General features: G+C 42.2%; 1 protein-coding gene and 1 long non-coding RNA gene across 2 annotated transcripts in view; one reads left to right on the top strand and one right to left on the bottom strand.

Annotated features, from left to right (window-relative positions):
- The window catches only part of CRACDL (CRACD like), a 50914-nt gene extending 31610 nt beyond the window's left edge, over positions 1–19304 (top strand). The window contains exons 8-12 of the mRNA XM_062578173.1: positions 2296–2523; positions 4549–6169; positions 16317–16519; positions 17993–18128; positions 18942–19304. Coding sequence (XP_062434157.1) covers positions 2296–2523; positions 4549–6169; positions 16317–16519; positions 17993–18128; positions 18942–19087 — 2334 coding nt within the window. The 3' untranslated portion in view covers positions 19088–19304. The remainder of the gene's footprint in view (positions 1–2295; positions 2524–4548; positions 6170–16316; positions 16520–17992; positions 18129–18941) is intronic.
- On the bottom strand, positions 12642–15301 carry LOC134140180 (uncharacterized). Its single transcript, XR_009958334.1, has 2 exons — positions 14825–15301; positions 12642–12836 (listed from the first exon to the last, which is right to left on the bottom strand). It is a non-coding gene; the product is annotated as an uncharacterized LOC134140180 (long non-coding RNA).
- Positions 19305–26163: the final 6859 nt, after the last annotated feature.

Below are 26163 nucleotides of genomic sequence, written 5' to 3'. Positions count from 1 at the left end.
AACACAGGGGGTAAAGTAAAAAACATTTCCTAGAAATAGGAGAAGGGATAGAGGGAAATTGCAAAAAGGAAATAAAGAAGCTGGTCCCAAGCTGACCATTTCTTGGTAATTATGTAAATTGCATTTTAAGGCCAGCTGCAACAGGGCTCAACAAAGATTTCTGGCCCCACTTGTTAGACTTACCTGAGGGTGTTTGAAAAACTGCTTATATACAGTGAAGTCTTAATATGTTTTAAAGAAAAAATAGAACATGTGAAGAAAGTCTTTCTTGAAAATTGGTATGAGTTCACTGTAAAAATATTTGTCCGTTCCAGATGTATATTCACTAAAGGAGCATTTATGTCTCTCTGTAGCTCCATTAACGTCACACTCTGACTCACTCTCCAACTGCAGAGACGCTGTGGTGACTATGGTTGGTCAGCTTTTCCACATGCCCCATAAGGTAGTTCAGAGCTCTGTGCATCCCGGTCCAGTCTGAGAGTATCTCCAGAAGGTAGCAGCACATGAATGCATTCCTCTGAAAATGCAGAATTCAGCTGGCGTTTCGGAGAAACTCGGCCTGCTTCTAGAAGTCAGGAGGAGATGTAACGGTGAACCTGCAGGCCTGAGGGGTAGTACGGTTTTGCATATCACAACTCTGAGGTTTTGGGTGGCAACAAGACCTTGAAATGTCTTGGAAGCCTTCTTAGATGGATTTTTTTTTTCACAAGCCAGGCAGTCTTTGCAGCCAGCACAGAGATGGCATTCACTCAGCCTGCTGAAATTTTAACTGGAGTAACAAACCAGATTCTTGCTTTTCTAACATAATGGCCAACACTGAGCTTTGCCAATGAGAAGAAATGCAAGTTTTTAAGGAAAATCTGAAGCCAAAGAAAGGCAGGCAGGCAGTGACGGGCCTTGAAAGAGAACATGTGTTGTGTCTTATCAGGGAGTTGAAATGTCAATGTATTCACTGCTAGGTACTAATGTATACTGCAGCCATGTATCGTTGCTGTACATTAGTCATATTTGAATACTACATTGCAGATACTGTAGAGAAACCCTACTGCAAATTAGTGAGAGCATCCATTATTCAGCATGGTTGAGTTGCTTCCTTTTTTGTTGTTGTTTTTTATTCTTAATAGAAAGTATGATTGGAAGCTGTGGATCCAGCCTCTACTAAAATCAATGGGAGTTCTTCCCTGAATGTAGAGGAAGCGGTAGCAGGCCCTAGCTGTATTCCAGAGTATCTTCTGGCTGCAGAGCGTGTGCAGAACTCTACATGCAGAAAATGCTGACACTTTTTTCCTCTCCATATAAAATAAACACTATACTGCTCTTCCCCTTTCTCAACCATTCCCTTCAGTACAATATGACTTCCAGAAGTCTTCTGTCCAGCTGAATAAGGCATGACAAAGAAGGAAAACTTCCATAAGGAAATGCACTAGAATTTCAAGCCTCCAGAGGACTGTTACCAAGAGCTGGCAGAGGTCACTTTAACGTTATGACAGACAGCTCGGAAATACCGTTTTGCCTATTTGCAAACACTGAAAGAGAGAGAAAGGAAGACCCCTTCTTAAAGAGTCATTTTTCGCAAAGTTCTCAGTCTCCTTTTTGCATCAGCCCTGGACTTGGGTGTTTTTTGTTGAGGCACATAGGAAAGTTGAATTTCAGCTTTATGAAAGTACTGCACATTTTGGGGGCATTCAGAAGTTATTTCTGGATGGTACTGGTCAGGTTGGAAATTCCAGGCCACTAGTAGGAATTGTCCATCATTTCCTCCCCTAAAATAATCTATAAATAAAATGTTATGCTTCAGGGTAAACTCTCCACTTATTTTGCAAAAACAAATAAATAAAGAAAAAATAACTCTGGGTAGGAGTCTAGATAGATGCTGGAGGAGAGACCCAAAAAGGAAATTTCCCCTTTAGGATTGGTAACTGAGTATTCTTCATATATGTATTTCCTAAAAACATGCTGACTATGTATTTCTGTGCTTTAGATCTTCTAGTTAAATGTGACTTGTTCTCTCGCACTGGACTATATAACATGATATTCTCTCTGCTAAAATGCAAAATTGCTAACACTAATATCCCGTGTGCAACATTAGGAAATCCAATTTATTTATTAAAAAGTCAAAAAGAAACCAGGACAACCACAAAATGCCAGTAAACATGTCCCCTTCTCTGTAAGATTGTTATTTTCATGTCTTAGTTTATTAGTTTATTTGTTTGATTCTCCATTTGGGGATTTTTTTTTTGTTTTGTTTTGTTTTGTTTTGTTTTGTTTTTTTTTTTGTTTTTTTTGTTTTTTTAGGTCTCACTGAGTCCTTCTAGACCTCAACCTACTGCTAGCCAGCTCTTCCCTAGGCATGGAAGTGCTAAAACTGGAGGTCCCCAGATATCTGACAGCAGCATCTCGCCCACGGCCAACTTTGACACTCCACCTGAGCTCTCATCTTGCTTGGATAATTCTGCTGCTAAACACAAACTTTTAATAAAACCCCGGAATCAGAGATCCAGTAAAATGAGAAGGCTTTCTCAGGTAATTATGAAAAAACAGTGTCACCATTGAAACAAAAACTGGAACTTCTTACTGAGTTTCATATGGAAACTCAGACTGGTTAAGGAAAGTCACATGAGTGCACAGATATTTTGTTGGATTTTAATAGCCTTTATTTAATACGTATCTGGAGTATACAGTAAGAACAGAATAAATATTTTGAGATTATTTGTTAATTCTCTTGATGCAGTAGTTTCTGTGAAAGTTTCTTCTTAAAGTTACCATGCGGTACAACTTAGTGTCTTGTCCATGAGGCAGAAGTTGAGGCTGACTAGTTATTTTCATACTTTCAGAATGTTATCTTTTCAGAAAAATTATGATCAGCTTGTGCACTTTTCCTGGCCTGAAAGATCCTGTAAAATCTTGAGTCTTTGGGACACTATTGATGGAGGAGCTGTTTCTTTTTCTTTCTTTCTTTTTTTTTTCTTTCTTTTTTTTTTTTTTTTTTTTTTTTTTTTTAACTTCCCAGGTATCATTGGGATTATATTTTCAAAAATTACAGAAATAAATTGTGAGCTGTTACTTGTAACCAAATACTGGTTGGGCACATAGGACTGTTCTGCATTCAGTCCTTTTCCTGTCCCAAACTTGTAAACCCTTTATGTGCACTACAGAGACTTGAAAATAAGTCTTCACAGGAAAAAAATATGTGTATAACTGAAACTGTTGTTCTTTAATTTAAATCTTTTATCTGGTTCTTTTTGCATCTTATGATGGAGATTATTTAATATTTCTTCTTTTTCTCCCGTTTTAGACCTGAAATTTACAATTCCTACCACAGTATTTACACTTTATTATCTGTGGTTTCTTTCAGTGTTTTAAACACATTAAAACCACTAAATTGGCTTGTTTAACATTAAGGATATCATTCTACTTTAAACTGCCAGATGATTGAGCCCTGCTGGTTTTCCATCAAGAATGTTTATACCTTTTGATATTACGATTTTTAAACATTTGCCTGCCCCCTTTTTCCTGTGTACTTTATTTGTGGCTTGCTAACTGCTGTCTTCGGCTTTTATATTCCTGGGTTCTCACTAGATATGGGCTGTGAATGCAGGTGGCATTGCAGTTTTGTCTTTGCAGTTGTATTTGTGAATCTGGAAATTATGTGAGCTCTAAAAGTGTTTTCAGAGTTCAAGTTTTGTGTTCTTAGAATCAGGGCCTACATCCAAAACACATATTTACCCAACAAACTACAGTGATTCAGTAAGCTCATACAGGCACCATATGAAAATGCATATTCAACAGTTTAATAACATGCTTTGAAATAATCCCGTATATTTAGCCAGTCCTAAGTACATATTTAAAGAAGCTTACCTGAAGCTTAATCACAAAGAATTCACAGATAACCACACATGTATTTATAAACCTTCATCAGATAGTCTAACTTTTGAAAGAAAAAAAAGGCTTCATACAAGGGAGGCAAGGTTCTAATGCTGTATCAGTGTGATTAGACAGAAGATTGCCTTATGGGGATAGATACTCAGCTGGCATAGTGTGTCATAACCTCAAGGACTTATTCAGTAGTTTTTTTTTTTCTCTTCTTTCTATGTACGCTTGCCTCTTCAAGGTCATATTTCAGAAAGAATGGGTAGTTTTATTTTTAATCCTATTATGGAGTAGCAAAATACAAAGGGACAGATTTTTCTCTTTCAAGTGCTGCTTTTTGCCCAAGAGCTACACAACATATCCAGTATGCTCTGGGGCATCAAGTGCCAAGGACAGTCCAATGGCCATTGTTTTGATGAACTTCCCATCTATAGAGGCATGAAAGCACCAGCTGTGCAGAACGAAGTTTCCTTGATTACTTTTATATTGGTTAAATACATTATACCATGGTCTGCTCAGCCAAATAAGCATCTAGTATGTAGGTTATGAAAACAGCATGCTCAGCATTGAAGGCAAGTATTACTTTTCTCTCTAAGATCTCAGTTGTAAATACAATGATAAAAAAGAAAAAGTGACTCTGCACATGGTGATCAGGCTTTCTGAATTTCTTTGTTTCAGAGGACCCAGTCTGAATCTCTGACTGATCTGAGCTGTACACCAGAAGAAGAGGAGGATGATGACAGAGAGATGCAGACAGACTTACCGGATGCTGTATTGAAAACCAGTGAGCAAGAGCTGCCATGCAGCACAGCTGCAGCACAGGATGTGGCTTCATGGCAGAAGCCCAGAATGCCTAAGGACCTTCCCCCTGGTTTGAGACCAGCAATGACTCAGCCTGCTTCTGAGTGTGCTGTTGTACAGGAAGCCGGGCTACCAGAGGATAGACCAGAGAGCTGCCAACCAGCGCAGGAAACAGTAAGCACAAAGCCTGAGTCCTCACTGCTGCTAGATGGTAAAGACTACGCAACTTCTCCCTACTGCAGTCTGGACAGAGAAATACAAAAGCAAAAAGATTCCTCAGAAACACTGGCTCTGCTGTCTGAAGGTGAGGGTGATGTGTCAGTCAATACTTTAAATCAAGAACATAAGGAGCTTCCTACTGTATCTCCAGTACAGAAAATATCATTTGAAGAAGATATTTTACTTAATAAGCATAATCTTGTTTCTTTGGACAGATCAGAGGAAAATATACAGGATGATAAGATATGTGTGGAAATGTCCTGCAACAGAGAGGCAAAGAAAGAAGTTGCTGTATTGTCAGAGTCTATCCAGCAGTTTCCCAAAGGTTCTTTCCAGCACGTGGACTCATTTGTTGTCCCTTCCCATATTCTACATCCTGCTTCTTCAACACAGGTGGGATCATCTGCTTCCTGGGCTCTAGAGGAAACAAAGACTACACAAGAGGCAGCTCCTTTTGATAAGGAGAACTGTCAGTCACTGACCCACAAGGAGGAAATTTTGGGGAAGAAAGCAGAAAAAGCAGCCAGTGAATTCAATGCCTTGAGAAAGTTTTCTGTTTTCTCTGCACGAGAAAGGCCAAGGACCAGAAGCCTACATTTTCCAGAAAGTGCAGAGTGTGAAAGTTCATTAAATACCAGAGTCTTCCTTTCCAAAGCAAAAGTGTCCTTGAGAAGTGAGAGGTGGAAAGATTTGCAGACAGGATCAGATCTGGAGGATGGAAAAAGTAGCAACAAAAAACAGACTTTGCTGCCAGAGTCCAACAATGAGATCACAGGCCAATCTGCAGAAATGTTGGCTGGCTGTGTTTCTCAGGCTATTGATGCAGGTCCTGCCCCAAGTGATTCTTCCGTGGTATCTCAGAGTCAGCTAGGCTGTGAAGATAAAAGTCCTTTTCAAGTAAAACTTAGATCCACCTCGCTGTCCTTGAAATATGGAGACAACTCTTCACAAGAATCAAAAGGGATTAAAAGATTCAGTGCAGAGTTTAATTTAGAAAATGAGGGATTGACTTCATTTCTAAAAGGTGAAAAGGCACAGATCAAAAAGACAGACGATGCAAATTTTGGTGGTTCTTTAAATGATAACATCAAATCCAAAGCAAGGTCCTCTGAACAGCTTAGTGGCAAACCTCCATTGCCTAAGAAGCCTGCCTTGCAAAACATAACTATTCCAAATACCAGTGCAAACAGGGAGAAACAGGACAAAGTTATTCAGTCTCCTGAATCCAGAAATGAAGATAGAGACTTGGAAAAAAAGTCAAGTCCTTGTAAACTGCCTGGTAAGACTCCTGTTTTTTTATAAAGTTATCTTAACTCTTGAGCAATGGCCCTGTCTGTGAAAGAGTGTGAAGCACTATTGTGTCAAACACAAAGGTGGTGAGTGTGAGTTGAGGCTCTACCTTCAGTGATGTTGTTCCCTCATTTTCCCTTGCTGAAAAAAAACCTAATAACAGCAGGAAAGAAGTATCAGACAGAATAAGATATTTTAACTGGGATTTTAATATTTCAAGGCATTGTTTAAAGGATGTTCAAAGTGACACTTAAAAAATTTAAAAAGTGCATTAGCCAGTGTTTTGAAACAAAAATATTGAACTACTAAATGGCACTGTAAGAGCTGCTGTATGGCAATTCGGGAGCCAGGAGCACGTATTAAGTGTAGTTCTCTGTGTGGGATGAGTGACTCAGATCTCTAGACCTTCTTTTTCACCATAACAGTGAGGGAGAAGTACTACTAATTGCGCAGCATGCTCAACACGCTGTTTATTTGTCATCTCCCCTGAGTTTTGCTTACTCATTTATGTCTTTATCGTTACTTGTTCCCTGTTTAAAAACAGATATTAGCTACCCTGTAGCTTCATGGAGATTAAAGCCAGAAGAGACCATAAGGTCATGTTTACTGCAGATTCTTAAATTTCATCCAGTTGTCCACATTATAAGCCAAATTGGGTTAGAGTAAAAAATCCAGTCCTCTGGAGACTGATGTATTGTGTGCCACAGGCAGAGAACAGAAAAGACTGAAAGTGGCACCAGTATCTGAGGTATTTGCAATGTCAGGAAACAAATTAGGTAGAGTACACTCAAACAATTCTAGCAGGTGACCTCTGCTCTTCACTTCAAAGAAAGGCCAAAAGGAAAAGAAACTCTTTGGGTCTTCTGATATATGGGAGAAATTTCTTCCCTGCTATGAATCCATCTGGTCACAAGGCTGATGCTAAGCATGTGAGAGAGATGGCAGCCGAGCAAGTAAAAAGGTTTCTGTGTGCCATCCCAGAGGTCCACCCCTTGGTTACTCTTTGGTGGATGAGCTTAGTCTCTGAGCTTCGTAAGAGCACAAAATGCAAAGTCGTCAGGATACAGTAAGGCAATTGTCCTTTAGGATGACAGAAACCTCTTTTTGGCCCCAAGTTTCCCTTTATATAATCCCAGCCCTGCCTTAAACACGTTTTCCCCACTGTCTTCCCTTGAAGAGTATTTGATTATTCATAATCACCCTCAATTCTTCTCTAATCAATTAAGACAGGCTGTAGTCAGGGCTCTTTCACACTGTTCTTAGGAGTGTCACACTGAGAATAGATGAGGAGGAGACCTAACGCTGTGGGGTCAGTCTGCTAGAAGATGGAGGAATAGGGATATATGGCATTGAGGCACTGGAGTTACAAGCTTAGAGGAGATAGTAGGCATTGGAGAATTGGCAAGGTGAAGAAATGGAGCCAGGGAGCACGTTTCTCTTGTGGTTTCTTCACTGCTTGCGCAGCCATGGGACTGAGGCTCCTGTCCCCATGTTCAGAGATGTCCTCTGCAAAATAGTGTGTGAAGGTTAGAGCTTGCCCCGAGCCACTTGGCAGGGGTGCACAGGCCTGGAGCTTGACAGGGGGCTGCTTGTTGAGAGCCCTGTTTCAGATATGTTCCTCTCCACCTGATATTACTGTAAGAAATTTGTATGGTCTGTGATGGTTTAATATGGCAGTTCACACTGCTCTGTAATTGTAGTTCATCTTCTTTCTTTACTTAATTGCTGTAACACCTTAAGCAAAGCTACCAGTTTTCAATATATTTCCAGCTTGGAATAGCTTTGTGATGGATTCTGACATTTTAGCAGGCCAGAACTAAAAGAGTTTGATTCTAAATATGAAGCATTCTACTCCAGGTTGACTCAAGTTTCTCTTTATCTTACTACAGACCTTTCCCCCTAGATATTTGATCAAACACCTCCTTGTCCTAAGTTATTGCATGAGCCTGGGCTGGCTACCATTAAGTTACAGGTGAATGAGGCATGACCGTGTCTCTAATTGCCCTGGCACAACAGTAACTTTGGCAGGGGTATGTATATAGTACTACCTAAGAAGGATTACCCTAGCGCCTTCGGGAAACTCAGAAGCAGTGCACTTCTGCACAACATAAGAGAGCTACAGGATACAGTAAGGAAAATGATCAATACCTCTGCAAAAAAAATATCATTTTATGCTCCATGGAATATTTGCCTCAGCCAGAGGCTCCAGAGTGTATCTGTGTAACTGCAAGCAGCGGTAATCAGAAAAGCATAATCGGCATGGCTCTTCTATGGTACGTGTGGTTTAACAACAGCCTCCAGCCTTCAGATATTCTGGGCCACCCGCTTCTTTTTTTTGTCTGCCACCCTTCATGCTGGCACCCAGCCCACTTCTATTCTTTGAGCTCATTAGTCCTTTCAAAGAGCTGTGGTTGCTGTTGAGAGGCGCTCATGTGCTGTCAGGGAGTTTCAGCCTACTGCACGTTAGGAAATTCCTGGGCTGAACCAGAAGGCAAGCTGTGAAAGCAGGATGCAAGGCAGTGCAATTCCCTTTTCATGTACAGCCATCTAGAAAACGTCAGTTCACTGTGTGTGTCATGGGGTGAGAAGGAACAAGTTGGTTCTTTCAGTTCAATCTTTAACTTTCAGCACTTTTGGAAAACTAGTACCAAAGGCAATGCTGTTGGCATGCTGGCTTAGCACCAAAAACGAAACCAGCACTCTCGGTCACTAGAGTTTCCTGCGGAACTAGCAGAGGATTGCTGGCGTCTGGGTGGCTGAAGGGAGAAGTTTTTTATGTGTGAGAAAGCAGTCACCCTAGCTGCCACAGAGGAGTAAATTGCAAATTGCTGCAGCTAAAGGCACAAGTCTTTGCAAGAATTTAAAAAGCATCCTGTGCTCTTTGGGGCTGAGGCACTTCTCTATAAATCCTTACAGAGCAGAACCCAAATCTCATACTAACAGGTTATTACAAGAGCAAAACCATAAGCAGTACCTGTGTGAGTGTGCACGTTAGGACATAAAAAAAAATCAGTGACTGAGGAGCTGCAGCAGGCTGACTTTCTTCTAAAGACAAAAGGGGGGACGGTGAATGCTGATGGTGAATGAAGTTGGTATGTCTTGGCATACTGGACTAGCAAATCCAGTCTTTGAAACAACAAGAAAAATGTTTCTTTCTACATAAAATTGCAGCCCTTGTAAGTGTAAGATGTTCATTTTCAGCTACGAGAAGACCGAAAATGTTACAAAATGCCTCTGCTGTATTTTGTACACACTTTTGGATTTAAAGGAAATAGGTATGGCATCTGAGACCATCTCTAAAAAATCAAGCCCTAAGCTCAGAGTAACGTTTAAGATGCCTTGGTCGTGGTTATCTGTACATGCATGCATACATACATGTATACATAAATACCCTGTTCACCGCCCCTACATACACTGGAATATAGTGGGTATATCTGTCTGTCAGTAGACAGTTACATATGGATTTCTCTTTCATTTTCTATACATGTTTGTGTAAATCAATATACAATAATAAGTCAACCTTAGGTCTCCTTTTGTACATAAAAATTAATGTCGTATCATGCAACTAGCAGAAACATATCAAAGCATAATATGCCAACATCAAGTGTACACACTCATTTCCACTGTTGTTAGGCAGAAAAAAATCTACTTGTAAGGCCAGGCCTCTAGTCTCTGAGAAAAAACAATTTCTGCTTTAATAAGATTTTGAAGAAAATAGATACGTGCATTTAATGTGACTTCAGCAAGATAATTTTCCGTTGAAGATCAACAGGTTCTTGGCTGGTCAGTTCAGCTCTTGTCTGGTCCAGCTGAGAAGGGCTCCTGTCCTTCTTATCTGAGTGAGGGAATTTCGAAGATGTGATATAGTTCATTTTGTTTTGGTGGTTATCTTCCGGGGCCAGTCCTGAAGCTACAGGAAGTGATGAAGAACCCAGGGCTGGCTGCTGGCAGACCGTGCGGCTGCTTGTGTGTTTGGTGGCTGAGTGGTGAAAGAAGTAAGGGAAGGGGCTTCAGAAGCCTTTGGGTATGGTTTCAAGTGGCAGCAGAAGACCTTAAATATAAGTGAAATGTTATTTTTAATGCTTGGTGACATTATGCATGGAGCAATTTGACAAGTTCTAACCTGGTATTTTCCCATTTTCGGTGATTTATCGCCACGCTTCATTCCAAGGGGAAGAAGGGAATCTTCTCTCAAAACGCCTCGGGCCAGATCAATTTCAAGGAAACAAAAGGCAGCTGCAATCACAAGGTTAAAAGTATGAGCGCATGAGAAATAAATTACTGCTGACAATATTCTTTGTTATTTTATGAAATTGAGTAATGAGATGAATAGCGTATTGTTTGAAGTAACATCTTGTAATAAGAACTAAAGAATAAGCCTCAGAATTCAGTTTTAATCAGAAAATCTCGACTGTAACACGCAAGAGGATAGGAACACCCCTGCTTCACAGAAGGGGAAACGAAACGCGGAGCCTTAGCAGAGTTTGTGCCATGTGCAACTCAAACAACATCTGACAAAGGTTGCCTGCGCCTTGCATTTTGGACCACGTTGTCTGCCTAAAAGTAGACTACACCAGCTGGGAACTGTTGTGCTAGTTGCTGGGCATGTGACTTACAAGCAGAAGCAGGAATTAGATTGTACTTTTGAGTACTTTTGGTTCCACTTGGGCCATCCAGTTCTGTAAATGCTGTGCTTCGCCGCATGGTGAATCACAAAAACACGCGGACTGCCTCATGACTGCGTGAGATTAGATAGGAAGGACTCCTTCGAGGTGATCAGACAGTCACTGAGTTGGGGGAAAAGATGTGCAAGGAACACTTCTCTTGTGAACAGTCACTTCCTGGGAATGTTTGTGGCCTCCTGGTGCCCTTCAGGGCTCCAAGGTTTCATAGAAGAGTCTCAGATAACCTTGACCTGCTGATTTGCTTCATCTTACTAGCTCCTGTGTTACTTCACCATCTTTCATGTTTTGCATGTACTGTAAATTGGCTGGAACAGTAACCCATGTATACTGCCAAACCACCTTCTCTAGTGGGGATTGGGAGGATGAAAAGGACCTCTGGGCAATCGGAAGAATAATAAATAGAGAAAACACCACTTCCTCCTCTTACAGTAATTCTGACTGACAGATGAGGTAGTAAATCCTGCACAGATTGCATCTGATTATTTTCTGCTGAAGCGAACACATTTTATTTCTCTCTTGCTGGCCTGACTTACTTTCTGTAGCAAAGACTTTTACAAGATGAAGAGTAGAACATAATAACTTAAAGAAACAAGAAAGCCCCTTCCATAAAGTAAGCAGATCAGCTCTCGATCCTCTGTAGGTGTTATTCCTGCACTGTCCTAAGTGTCAGTCCTATGTAGATGTAAATAAATTCTGTAAAGATGATCATAGAGAATTTTTTGCTACTCTCACAGGAACATTCTGCAACCATCTCTTATGGGATGATACTTGGCTCTAAATTAGCTACCTTCTAATCTGTATGACTAGGATGTCTGGTTTCTCATTAGGGAGAACTGTTGGAAGAACCAAACTGCTTGATGTCTTCCATTGCAATATCTGCCTTATGAAAGGCGTTATTATAATAGTGGCCTCCAATCATACCCCTGAGAGATGGGAACCCTGTTGTGCCAGGGAATACACATCGAAATAACAGAAAGATGAATCCTGAGTACGTGAGGAGAACAGATAAATAAGAGCACAGGTAACAATGAGACTGTTGCATTTAGGGCAGTAAATAGAGACTGAGCATACCGGTCATTTTGTCAGTATTGCCTTGTGGGAGCTGAGGAAGAAAAATAATGTGTTGTTCAGCTGACATTTGTGAGAAGCTCCCATGCCTGTGACAGGGAAAAGGGGAGAAAACACAAAGGGTGATTTTTTTATCACAAAGACTAAAAAGTAACATCGCTAGCAGAGTCAAGGCAGAAGCCACATTTCCAATATCATGGAAAAGCTGGTGGGTGGCTTGAGCAGGACTTGCAGGGTGAAGACTTGTGTTTGAGAGCACAAAGGTATCGGAGGCAGTGAGGAAGGTCAAAATATGGTGATGGGTGAAGGAAAATGCTCTGTGTAGCAGTGCTCTGACAGGGGCTGTCTGAAGTTTGACACTGTTCGTTATAGTTATAGATGTGGACAAATACAACGTATGCTTGTTACGTTTGCAAATACTACCAAGCTGGAAAGCATGCAGGCACACTAGAGGACAAGAGAGACATGGAGCTACTGGAGCAAGCCCAGTGGAGGGCTGCTAAGATGATTAAGGGACTGGAGCATCTCTCATATGAGAGAAGGCTGAGAGAGCTGGGAATGTTCAGCCTGGAGAAGAGAAGACTAAGGGGGCAACGTCTACAACTACCGTAAGGGAAGATGTCAGAAGCATGGGGCTGGACTCTTCAGTGGTGCCAAGTGACAAAACAAGAGGCAACAGGCACAAACTGAAACACATGAAGTCCTAGCTGAAAAGGAAAAACTTCTTTATTTATAGGATGACAGAGCACTGGAACAGGTTACCCAGAGAGGCTGTGGAGTCTCCTTCCTTGGAGATAGTCAAAAGCTGGCTGGACGCAATCCTGTCTAATGCGTTCTGGGTGACCCTGCTTGAGATGGGATTTAACTAGGTGATCTCCAGAGGTGCCTTCCAACCTCAGCCACCTAAAAAAAAAAAAAAAATAAAAAAGAAAGAAAAAGATGAAATGTAAGATGTTGAGGACTTAGGGTGAGAAAAGCCTTGTCTCCTGAGGCATGGACAAGCGGTCTAGACAGGTGAGGACAGAGTATATTTACAGGATGGAGCTACAGGAAGGGTCCAGCGTGCTATAGGGAGAACTTCAGTGGGAAAAGATCTTGGTAAAGCTGACATTACTAGCCATTCACATTTCTGATGCATGGGAGTTCACTGGGGCACACTAGGAAAATGAGTTGAGTAATTTGGATAGAAAGTAACTAAAATTATAGGCTTAGACTATCTTATCTTGAATGAAGGACCCTCTGAGAAATGCTAGAAACCACCACCACCATCAGTAGCAGCAATCAATCTGTTTATCAAATGGGGCTATCTTAGGTCTGGCACTATTCATTATATGTAAGGACATGGATGAATACAGTGTATGCTTGTTACATTTGCAAATATTACCAAGCTGGAAAGTGTGTGGGCACACTAGGGGACAAGATTAGAAATCGGAGTTATCTTGAGAAATTGGAAATGTAGTCTGAAAAGAACATTTTCATTACAAGAACAAAGTACTGGTATATGTGAAAAAATAATCAGATGCACAGTTATGAATAGGGACTAGGAGAGGGGAAATAACAAGACTTGAAGCTCATAAACAAAAGTATGAAACAACAGTAAGATAATACTGCAAAAAAACGTCGTCATACTGAGTGATGTATACAGGAGACTATCTCCAAGGCATGTGGGGTACCCTTCCACTTCACCTGATGCTAGCAGTGTTTCATCTTGAATACTGTGTCCCAGCTTTGAGCACCATATTTTGAATAAGATCTGGGCCAAGTTTGGACAATTCCTACAGGAACAAAAGTGATGTAGAGAATGTAACTAATCAAAAAAAGTTAAAGAAATGGGGAGGACATGGTGTAAGTCTTCAGATGCATTAAAGGCTACTGAAATTTGTTCATGTCCATAAAGTGTAGGAGGGGTTATAGAATTAAACTGAAGCAAAGAAAATTTAGTTTAGCCAGTAGGGAGGAAGATCTAGTAGGAAAGGGCTGCCAAGGTCTAAGATAGATAGTCTAAGGAGACTGAGATCTCTGTCTCATCTTCAGAGGTTTTTCAGAACAGATTAGATACCCATTTGTCAGGGAACAGTTTATGTGAAATTGCCTTGCAAGTGGTATTGCCGTGGAGCTGAAGGATGGACTAGATGACATCTTGAGGTCTTTCACAGCCTTATTCTCTATCCTCCTTTAAAATGAAACAAAAATGAAGCCAGGACAGATAGTGAACAAGAGAATGGGAGAAGATTATGAGAGAAACAAGTGTGTTAGCATGAAAAGACAGAGTGCAGGGGGTGCAGAGCACTGGAGTAAATTCCCATGCAGGATGGAGCTTTTTCCAGTGTCTGGGGGCCCCTGCTTTATCTGGGCTGCATTTGCACAGCTGGACTTCCTGGCTTGTTCCTCTCACAGGATCAAGATCTACACTGATCCTACAAGATCACATGAGTGAGCGTGAGGGGAAATGCAGGCATTAACTGGCAAAGCATCTTGCTCTGATATCTTGCTATTCTTGCTATGCTTGCTTGCATCTTGCTATGTTATCTTGCTAAACATGTGTTTTCTGTTTTTGTTGGTTTTAGACAATGTAGGCTTTACAATGTTTTCTTGCTCAAATAACTACTCTGTTTCTGGTGAAGTACAAGTAGTGACACGGGAAGATACCTGAGCAAAGAAAGTTTATGGGCCCTTCAAAATGTGTGTGGATTCACAGATTCCAGCTCAGCGTTCAGACCAGTCCCAGCTCAGTCTGTAGTACGCGGCTTGGGAGAGCAACATTGCCTTCATCTCCTGGGCCTTTACCATGCCTCTTAGACAGACCTCCAGAAACATCTGGCTGCTTTCCTGACTGGAGCCATGTTCTGCTAAATTAGGCCATAAAAGCCATCCAGAAAGGTGTCTGTTACCTTCAGTGGTGGTGGTGGGGGGGGGGGCCAGTGCCAGGGTGGCCCAGCTCTCTACCAGCCTCCTCCAGGCGCAGCAGCTTGGCCCCAGGGAATGCAGGTGCCCAGGTGCCTGGTGCTCTGCTGGGAAGACAAGGCTGCAGTGAACCAGCCAAGCAGAAAAAATTGCTTGGAAAAGCCTTGCTCTGGCTTAAAGGAAATACTGGAGTAACAGAGCTAGAAATGAGATATCTTATGTCAGTAGTGCTTCCTGGTGGAGCTTGCCTCATCCCAGGTCCCTGAATAGGATGCTGACTAGGTAACAAACTTTTTTTAGGGGAAAGACTGTGCGTGATTTTAGGATGAAATGCTTAACTTCTGCTCTGAAATAGCCTTCCATTGGCTTGGGTACATTAGTGGCCAGAAATGGCTGGGAGAACTTAACTCATTTTCCTCTGAGGCACTGGCATTACTCTAACCAGAGTGTTTAGTATTGCTGTTATTCCTCTTGTAAGCCATACAGACTCCGTGTTAGCTGGAAAACTGAATTTTAAGTGCAATGTAAACCCATGAAAAAGTGGGGAACGTCGGGGCTGGAGCGAACAGAGGAGCTGAGACTCTTCCCTTGGTCAAATTCTGTTCAGTGTTTGGACAGGATTTCCCTTTGTGGAATCTTTGAGTATAGGATATTTCACTTCCCTATACCTCTAGATACTGCTTGTCTCTTAACAGCAATTCTGAGAGTGGCAGGGTAGCATTTTTGACCCTTTCCTCCAGGAAGAGGGCTTTGTATATTGTCTCACTGAAATCTCAGTTGTGGTAGAGCATGACGAGAATGATTGCCCAGATGAATAGCACAGTCAGTGTCAGCAGGGATAAGTCAAATTAAACATCACTTCAAAGGACTCTGCATTAACCCTGTGCTTTCGGTAGGATTTCTGTGTGGTCAGATGACACGGATCGTTCTGCTTTGTTGCCTACAGTGACTGCGGGCAGTAAGGGGCTACGTGAGCTCGGCTGCTCTGAGAGGGGTGGATGGAAGGCAGGAACCAGACGAAGACATCGGCTACTGCTGCTCGAGCATGGAAAGAGCAAGGGGTGAAGGCAGCTGCCGCAGGGAGGGGTTGCCTTTCTACCACTGCAGTCCAGCTGTGTCCACGTTCCAGTCAGCTGTGGCTTGTCTCTGAGGAAAAGGCCATGAAGCAGATCAGAGGAAGGGGCAGAAGTGGAGACCTTGGAAAACTGGTAGTTTAATGAAGCTTGATTGATGTTCTCGCACCTTCCTCCTGTGGCTGCAGCTGAAAAAAAGATGAGAAATGTTATTCACAAGTAAAATGGTAACGTAGAGTAGTGAAAACAGGAAGATTGCTTCCTGGGGTCCAAACTAAAAAAAATCCTTTTTATCCAGGCTTATCGCATTTCTTCATGTGACAAATCAGGGTACTGAGCAAGTGAGAGCTGAAGTTAATTACAACTCTCTTTCAAATAACCATGTATATAAATAATCTGTCAACAGAGCGAAGCGTGCCCTCCCCAGTGGTTACTGGAGACTCCGGAAGAGAACCTGACAGTCCTGCAGAGCCGGTCTGGATTACCATAGCGAGACAAAAGCAGAGAGGCACGCAACAGGAGCAGGACCTTCTTAATAGAGAAAAGCTTGTGACTCCGGACGTTAAGTCAGATACAGAAAAACACAGTAAAGAAAAGGAAAGAACAGAGGTACTTACAGTACAAATTTGTGATGCTTCTGTATCACATTCCTGCAGTATTATTTAGCTCTACTGCTATTATACCTGTCAAATGTTGTAATGATTAGAGACGCTTAATAATGATAAGTAACAAGACACTGCTCTTGTAAATGTGGCCCCTGGTTATTCAGATAAGTAATTTCGTATCTCCAAGAAATCCTGGAACTATTCCAGATATGTAAAATGTCTTGGGTGCCGAGTACATGCTTACCCGATTGAATGTGTGTATTATATACTAAAATAACCAAAATGAGGTGCTAAATTGTACTGAGAGATGTCTCAGACATCTCTCAGTACAGAAGAATACAGTCTCTGGTTCTTTTAAGCACACATTTCACTGTATCTCCCATACCTTTTGATTGATTTAAGACTGAATGAACAGCTTGGTCCCAGAAGCTCCTAGGTAACAATTTTCAGTGCCTGAGAAGTGAAGTAGGATAAAAATAACTTTTGCACTTGCAGAGACTGCCAAGATATAAATTCTGGCTCTTTATATACTGGTAACTCAGACACACATGTGGTGACACAGAATACGGGCTAAGAGGTCCTTTTCAACGATCCCATGCAAAAGAAGGTTACACCTGTAGCAAGTGATCTTCCCAGATGACAAAGCTGTGCTAGCAGAAGCACTTGGTATTAATACAGAATACTAACAAGGCTTCCCTGTTCCTGGGCTGGCTCATGGAGGCGAGCAGACTGTGAGAACTGCTGTATTGCCTCATGCACAGTAAAAACCTTATGCTGATGCAGGAATGTGTCCTTTACCAGTAGAGCATTCCCAGTGCAAATGACCTACTTTCTTACTTAGAACAGTTCTGCTAGAAACTCAGATTACTGTATTACATCTTTGAGTAAGAAAAAAGATCTCTAGATGATGAAAAACAGAAGTGGTGAGATTAACAAGAATTAATACCTAATGAAATGTCTTGCAAGATTATAAACTGCAATAACGCTGAATATTGTCACAGCACTTAAAACACCATGCATTTAAATGGATCCCAAAATACAGTTTCCATGTCAGAGTAGGAAATTCCAGATCTTAGTTGGCAAAATTTCCTAAAATTCATGCCATGCATTTCATTTCCCTAGATCAGCTAATGGATAAATCTGCCAAGATGCTTCTGACTGCAGTGTGTGAGGCTTGGTGCCACTGTACAACTCCCACTTTCTCTCTCTCCCACATGGCACCAGAAATTACCACTTCAGAACAGTTTTTGCTAGCGGCAAGAGAGCTCACAGGAAAATGCACTTGATTTCTTCTTTATGGAAATTCATTTACCTTTAGCCCTCCCAAGCCTCAGTGCCCTGAAACACAAGGTCTGGGAGGCAGAAGGGAAATGCGTGAGTGAACCAGGCAACAGGCATCACACCCACTCCTTCTGCTCGTCTTCTTCCACACTGGTTTCATTCTCTGTGCATTACTTGCATTCTTCTCTGTACCTAGGGGTCATTGAAGCAACACTGGAGGAAACCTTCACATGTGGCACCTAAAAACTCTTCTGAAGAACAGAGGAAAGAGACAAAGTCTGAAATGAAAGAGCTGCTGCCAAGAAGCAACTCACTGTCTCATTCTGTCTCTGGTAGGAAAGAAAATGCTTTAAATACTGATGTAGGCTGCTATCTCACAACCTTGTCAGAAGACATCGTGCTTGACTGTGCTGGAAAAGGAATAGGGCGTAGATCCTAATCTCTTCCCTGGTCCAAAATCAACAAGGGCAAATTGTTTTCTCAGCACTCATATCTAGAGTTTTATTTGGTGGAATATTCCTTTTACCACTTTGATTAAATTAAAAGTCCTGGTTACATAAATGTAAATCAAGAACGTAAGGAATTTCCACGGGGCTGGGTCCCAAATGTCCTAGTGTAGAAAGTAAAATGAATGCAAAATTAGTTTCAGTAGCATTCAGTTTGAAAGTGGTTTCCTAAGCAAGCAAGAATGATGTGATCACAGACTGCCTGCCTATTAGTCCTCCATAATATCTTTGAATCTATTTGGTAAATTCAAATTTGAAAGCGGGCAGAAATCTGAAAGGAAATTAAATGCCTCCAAGTTGAAGGCTGGATAAAGGAAGAAGTCTCAAATAAACACTCTCACTGAGGAAAAGACTTTTTCTTTTGGGGGTTGGATGTTATACAAGTGATAGCAAGAAATCCAGATTATCATGTGTTTTGAAGTAAATTTAGGGGACAAAAGCTGTTCATTAGAAAAACAGATTATGTTCTTTTCTGCACAGAATGGTTAGTTCCTCAACAATGTACTGTTAAAGAAGTTTCTATGTGAAATGTAAAGACTTTATACTGCAGGGCAAGGCCCTGGAGGTTTTCAGTGAAAAAGCTAAGGTGTATAGCTGTACAGCAGGCTAACATAAAACGTACATGTATTTTATTCACAGTAGTTCAGTCGCCAACACTGGTGGATAAAGAGGAAATAAGCCACTTCAAGAAAGCCAGTAATGCCGCTGCAGATCAGCCATCATGGATGGAACTCGCCAAAAAGAAATCACAGGCTTGGAGTGATATGCCACAGATTATAAAATAGAATGGCACAGACGAACAGCATCTTTTGTAACTATGTCAGCTACTCAATTTGAACTTCTACAGACCAGATAATCACAATGAAGAATCTCTGATGCAGGAGAAGGGTTTTATTACACAGCTGCGGAGAAAGCGTGCAATAGATGCAGTCAAAAAGTTTACCTTAAACTTTGTAGCAATCAGGATTGCAATGGCAATGCATTGCTTAAATTATGCTAAGGACACACGTAGACTTTGCAAAATAAAAATTCTGCCGTCTATACTTCCTGTGTTTTCTGCTTTTAATGACATTTGCACCAAAACAGTATCTCTGATGAACTGTTGTTGTTGCTACAAACTTCTATTTGTTAAATTTTCTCTGGTTATAAACTGTGCACTAATATCATGACTCTGTTAATATGTTTCACTGGAATTGCCTGACACTCTTTTTAGCAGATTTGTTTGGACTAGAGAGGTGTTCACAAATAGCCACTAGTGAGTACTCCACTGAAGTGTGTTGCCTGAGCTGAGTGCTTTTCTAGCTGAGTCACGCTAGCCCAGTTTCTCATTTTAGGTTACATTTCATGAGGCACAAATATGCACAATTATGCATGGGCATGAATAAAAATCCCTTAGCTTTTCTGTGAGCAAACTTGGTTCCACAGTGTTTGCAAGATGAGCAATGAGGAAATTGAAGTGAAATTGGAATCTCATTAACGCCGCCACAGATACTTTTCTCCCCGGATTTCTCTGGTCACTACTATTTTTCTTTTATGTGAAATCATCATTCTCATTTAGGAGCATAATATTAGTAGCAACAGACAATTTATGAATTCAGTTAAAAAATAAGAACTGGAAAGTCTTGAGCCAAACTGAAATGTTGGAGAACTGTGAACTTCACCCTTAGGGTGTCAATTCTAGACATCACCTCCTACACAATCTTAATTATTCTCATTAAGAAATAATGGAAAGCACACGGGACTTTACTACAGTTAAATAATATTCTCATGCCTATCAGATTGAGCCTCCAGCACCATTTTGGGACTCCTGCGCTTCTAGGCTCCTCACTTTTACCTGTTTAATACCATTGGCAAGAGAAATATTTGCTGATGATGATAGACCAGAATCGTTCTGAATATATTGTAACACCTCCCAGTGGGTTATGCAATTGCAATTACAGAAGCTAGCAACAAACCCTGTTAGGAAATTGCTTTAAAAGTAATGCCCCACTGCTAGGACAAACTTCTCATTTTTGTGTGTGTGTCTGTGTGTTTGACGTATTAGCTTAACACTAGGTTCCCTAGGTTTCTTTAAGTATACATTTATGATTTTGTTTACATGTCGCATTAACGTTCTTTTCAGAAAAATATATGGCGATCTTAGGAAACCGAGGATTTCCTAACGTCCCAGTTTGCAGTTTGGAGATCTCTTCTGCAAGGAGGTGGGGAGGAGAATCCAAACTGCCCCAGTAATGACAGTGCTGTTTTGTAATGGAAAATGAAACAGGGCATTGGAATATGTGAACACCTGAGACACTGATAATGGTTTTCAGGCACGTCCTCTTTTGTCACGGAAAATAGGAGGAGGAAAAACGAGTTTTATTGCATTTTTGCAAATTTTTGGATCTGTAAGTCTGTGGTGACTGCTGAAGGGCTACTGCAGCTTCTGCACAGATGCACTCCCACTCGTCACTTTAGCTGTCAGTGGTATGGTCTCAGACTGGTTTTTGCCAACTGGTCGGAGTTTTTTTAATTCAAATCTGTAGGATCTATACTAGAAACAGACATATTTTCCAGGTATAATAAAAAAATCATCTTAACTCCCCCTCTCACCAAAAACTTTCTGTAATAATTAATTAGCATAAAGTGTTATTTTAAAATATGCTGTTACAACCTGTAGCAATTTCAAAAAAATGGATCCTATATTAAAGAACCATACTATATTAAAAAAATTAGTATTATTTTATAGTTACTGTCAACTGCCCTGCTCCCTGTCCCATGCAAAGAGCACAATGTTTTCAGGACGTGTGCTTGAGGTATAGTTGAAGGTCCCACCTATTTCCTTATAATTCGCTCACTGTTTAAAATTATTGCAGTTGTGTTGAATCATGACTGAATTTCTAGACTATGACCTGAGCAGATTATATGAGGAAGACTACGAGTCTCTTGGCCCAGCTCCTGTTTTTACAGACAGGCTCAGGAACAGCAGAGCAGAGAGGTGGAGCAGCGTGCCCTAACCAGCACTAGCTCAAACCCATTTCCCGCCCCCCCCCCCCCCCAGATATCCAGGTGGCCCCATGCACAGACCTGCTGAAGAGCAAGGTGGCGGCAGGGGGACCAGCTCCCCACAAGGCTCAGCCCCCAGGCCGAAGGTGGTGGTTGGAGCTGGTCTGGGAAGCGTGCCGAGGCAGGAAGCCCTGCGCCGAGGCCAGCCTGCGCGTTGCCATTAACGGTGCCAGAGCCTGGGCGCTGCCGCGCTAGCGCTTCCGCCGGCTTGACTTTCTAGTGCTCTTCACTGCTGGCGGGGTGTGAATGCTGCCACGGGCGGGCAGGTGACAGCTGGTTTCTTGGATCCATGCAAGGCCACAAGCAGCTGTGGAAGGGGCCCGTGGCCTTGCCGGCAGCTCGGTCCCAGGCGAAATGCACGCCAGCCTTGAAGATCATGCCGTAATTACAAAGGCATTTAAGTATCTATCCCAAAATAGGACCAGCTTATGCTTCCCATAAGTGGTAATATGTTGTATTTTTCTTCCCACCCAGTGCATAACTGAACAGGAGCCGATTGCCGCAGGATGTTGTAGGCGCCAAAGGTTTAGATGGCTTCAAAAAGCTGTTGCACAAATCGGTGGAAGACAACAACCATCAAGTGCTGTTCAACACAAAAGCCAGGGCCTCTGCGCTGGAGACGTCGGCTGAAGCTCGTGAGAGGCCTTGGCGGGCGGCGAAGCTGGGTGCTGGTGGTGTTCATACTCCTGCCACACGCATCTGCTGCTGGCCATTGCCAAAAAAGAAGATAGTTGGCTATCTATCTGGCTCTTTGATTTGACCTACTAAGGGGATTTTAATTTTCTTACGGCATCACTGTACTCAGCTTGCTTCATTTCAAGGCAAAGGACCGCGTGAGCTACTGCTGGAGGGCTGCGTTGTCAGCTCACGGGCAGAGAGTAGCTGCGGAGCCGGTGTGTTTTTCCTTGGTCGAATGGTTGGCTTGTGGCAATGGAAAGATGCAAATACAAGGAGATTGCCTTCTGTGTATGAACGGTGATTTATGTTTCACATTTTATGCCACTGGAAAAGCCTTTCTGATCGGATCAGCTTTCCAAGGATGTCATTGCATTTTTCCAGCTGAGAAGCAATACCACTGACTCAGACTGATCTATTTGCTCAGGCAGCCGAAATATATATTGCAGGTATATAGCACCTAACACTGGAATAAAATTTAAAAACTCACTTGTTGTTCATGACTCATGCACATAAACTAACAGAGTTTGAATTACAGTCAAGGAACAGCAAGAAAATAGACTTGAAAGATAGAACAATTCTTCTCCCAGAAGTGCTGCGTGATACATCTTTCCTTCCTGTTTAATGAGCAAGGTGACATTTTGGAACCGGCTGCCCTTCCCAGCGGTACGGTACTGCACACAATGCAAATGGCATTACGTATCATGTGTCTTTCAGTGCAAAACGTTTAGATTTTTGTAGTAAGCGCTTTACTATTTTGATTATTAGAACCAGCTACCTCCCAATGTCTAGTACTTCTATGAAAAAATCACAATAAAATGATTTTTATTGTTGTATAGCAGAGTACAATCAATTTTAAGGCCAAAGCATCCCTCTTGCTTTTACTTTGGTATGGCGTTTTGCCCTGTAATGCTTTTGACAGTAAAATGTTTACTAAATCTATTGCATTTTTTAAAGATGCAGAGGAATATAGAATCTTGTTGTCAGTGAAAATATCCAAGAGCAGTTCAGCAAGCAGCTTGCTCTAATTTTGCAATGCCATTAATGCCCACTTAGTCTAGAGGAGTATAATAAACCTGCCAAAATGTTTGCTTTGTATACTTGATGAGCACTCTACTGTAGGTAACAAAGGTTTAACTACAGGATTCTGCCTGCGGTTAGAAGATAACTTTGTACTCTTACAAAGTAAGAAACAAACAAACCCACCCAACAGCAGCCACGTAAACATTGGGCCAAGCTGTATATCTCATAAAACCCAAGGGTGAAACGTAACCCTGGGTGATCTAGCAGGGTTGCTGCACAGGATTAACTCTCACAAGAGAAGGCACTTCACTGTGAACTGGCTTCAGTGTCAGGCTGTGCCTGCGTCCGCGGGTGAACTTTACCTTTGCTCGAATATTCCTGACATTCACCCAGCCATTCAGCAATTCACAGGAACTGTTGAGATTTTATTGCTGGAGATCTTTTAACGTCCAACCTCGCAAAAAAAGCACCATTTGACAATTTTTGTGGATTATTACTCCCAGATAATTTTCTGTATCCTGTTACTCTTTGAAGCTGGATAGCAACGTGACATGCAGTCACCCCATCCATTCAGATCTTCTTCCTCTGCAGCATCTTTCTGCCTTGGTTTCACCCACACATTCTGATTCTCTGTGTACATTGGCTCTATACCCTGGAGAAAACCTTCCTAACTCACCTAAGGCCGCTCAAATGGAGGTCATTCAGAAAACGAACCATCATCTGCTCTCTTCAGGATGCCAAACGTCTCTATTAAGAACTGTTACGAATACAGACAAGACAGGTTTAAGCTTTTAGCTTGTGAGGCTTTATTGTTTGAAATAAAACAGTACATGCTGCTGGTTAATAATCCCACTGAATCAGGTCCTGTCTTCTTCAAGACTGCCGAACCAGGTACCATGGCATCTGAGTGCCTCCTAATTCACTCTAGTAAGTAGTCCCCATTCTTCCCAGATATGGTCTGATTTCTGAAGTTTGGAAGTAACATGTATTATTTGGCCTTTGAAAGGTAAGCTCAGAGAAACATGCCAACAGAAGGAAAAGCACCACTGCCCACCCAAAGAAAAAGACCATAAATCTCCTATCACTGTCTATGAGAAAAGGCCGTTCTGCCCCAACTGGTCCCACGATGATTACGAGCATGACTGCCATGTGGTCATCTATTGTCTGTGCCATCAGCTCGAATGGGCTGCAGGTTCTCCCCTTGGGTCAGCACGAGGAACAGCATAACCAGATCAGAGACGGAGACGAGGGAGAGGAATCCAGCGTGACCCTCCTCACGCCAATGCGTCGCCCTCCTGAACAAGCGGCTGGTATCGGGCTGCTCTGAGATGAGGCCGCAGTATTTACCTGTGTAGCGATTCCAATTCAAGTCCCAAGACTGTTTCCATGAGTGACCACCCAAGCTGCTGTAACAATTTCAACACTGTATCATAAACTGGAAGTCACTGAACTGGAGAGTCAAGTTTGACCCAACTCATGCCCTGGTCAATGGGTCTCCCAAAGAAATCCCATCCCCACTTTATTTTATTCCTTTTTCCTCTCCTCTGTTTAATGAGACTATCAGTAAATCCCTCAAAACCATTGCCTACATCAAACAACCAACTGGAGCTATCTGGAAAATGCAGAGGAAAATACCCAGAGTTATAACAAGAGGAGAATTCAGTTAATAACAGTTCTGGAAAACAAAAGCCACCTTTCTCAGCAGAAATAACAGAAACCCCTTAGTAAGTTTTTGGCTCTTCCTCTTTGTGCTCAGCACAGGAGATAATTTTGATGGGCACGTTGCCTGCAGACAAAGTAGAAGAAAAAGGCCCAGAGCATGTCCAGACATAAAATACATCTCCCCAGTTTGGCTACTCCTTTAAAAAGGGGTTGAATTTGTTAACCCTTTTATACTACTTTGTGTCATCTTACAATATTTGCCCTAAGTTTACAGAAGTGACTATATTTTGCTTCATGAAGTCATTTGTTTGGTTTGTGTCGTTATTTTGAACAACATATGTAGACTCCGAAGTAAGAGGAGCCAAGCTGCAGCTCCCTAGCAGTGGCCAGGTGTCCTTGCTAATCCCAGAGGACAAAGTATAACCAACCCGAGAGGACTGCAAGGGAGCACAACGCCTGCTAGTGCGCTAGTACCTTACAAGTCGTTCCCTACACCCTGCAAGTTGTTGAAGGCCTGTTGGCAGTTCAAAACTCACCGTACGCTCTTCCAGACCCTCAGGCTTTGGGTGGTTCAACGATGCAGTAAATCCAGCTTCTAGTGCTCCCAGGACCAGCTCAGAAACCCTCGGGGCAACTAATGCCACGTCCTGCCTGCGCACTATGAAAACCAGATGATGCGACGCAGCCTGAGCAGAGGCTGGCGGCCTTGGTGCTGGGCCACGAGGCATCAGGCCTCCTGCGGCCACCATAAAGCTAGGATAAAAGCTCAAGGCATAAACCATCATATAGGAATGTGCGCGCAACAGTGCGCGGCAAGCTAACCTGGTACACAGGTACACACGCTATGCTGCTATAACCTCAGAAGGGAGAAAGAAAAGCAACGCCAGGAAAGAAGGTACAGCCAGGGATAACATAGCCACCCGTCTGGCTCGGCGGGGGGTGCTTCGTGCTCTGTTTCTTTGCTGCTTCCTCTTCCTCCTCGGCAATTTTCTGCTTGTTTACCTGGTGGGCTGATGCCAATCAGTAGCAGCCTTTAAAATCAGATTCAGCTACTGAATCTCCTCCATCAGATGAGAGCAGGGCACTAACAGCCTGGGGCAGTGTGTTTTAAGTCACTTTTGATGGTGGATCTTGCTGTCAGCTGCTCTCTACAGAGACACTGAGCCTTTGATTTCTCTTTTCACGCCACATTTTCCCTTTAGACGCCTCGATTAACGTGAGGATGTAATTTCTCTTACCTTGTGATTGTGACCTGGAGATCAGGGTAGGCAGATTTTACTCTGACCTACCTCACCAAGGCAGGAGTGAAGGGAGGGTGTTGTTTTGGCTTAGGAAAATGGCAGCATCCCCCTTGAGAGTTCATTTATGTGGGCTTACATTTTCATTTGGTGAAAAGAAGAGGGTGGTTATTTGAAAAGATAAACTTGTGCTGGTTCTCCCTTCAGGCTCTCCCTGT

This window comes from Rhea pennata, chromosome 1 (assembly GCF_028389875.1).
Source record: "Rhea pennata isolate bPtePen1 chromosome 1, bPtePen1.pri, whole genome shotgun sequence".
Lineage (NCBI taxonomy): Eukaryota > Metazoa > Chordata > Aves > Rheiformes > Rheidae > Rhea > Rhea pennata.
The sequence above is the reverse complement of the archived record's forward strand: the minus strand, read 5'-3'. Positions and strand labels throughout refer to the sequence as shown.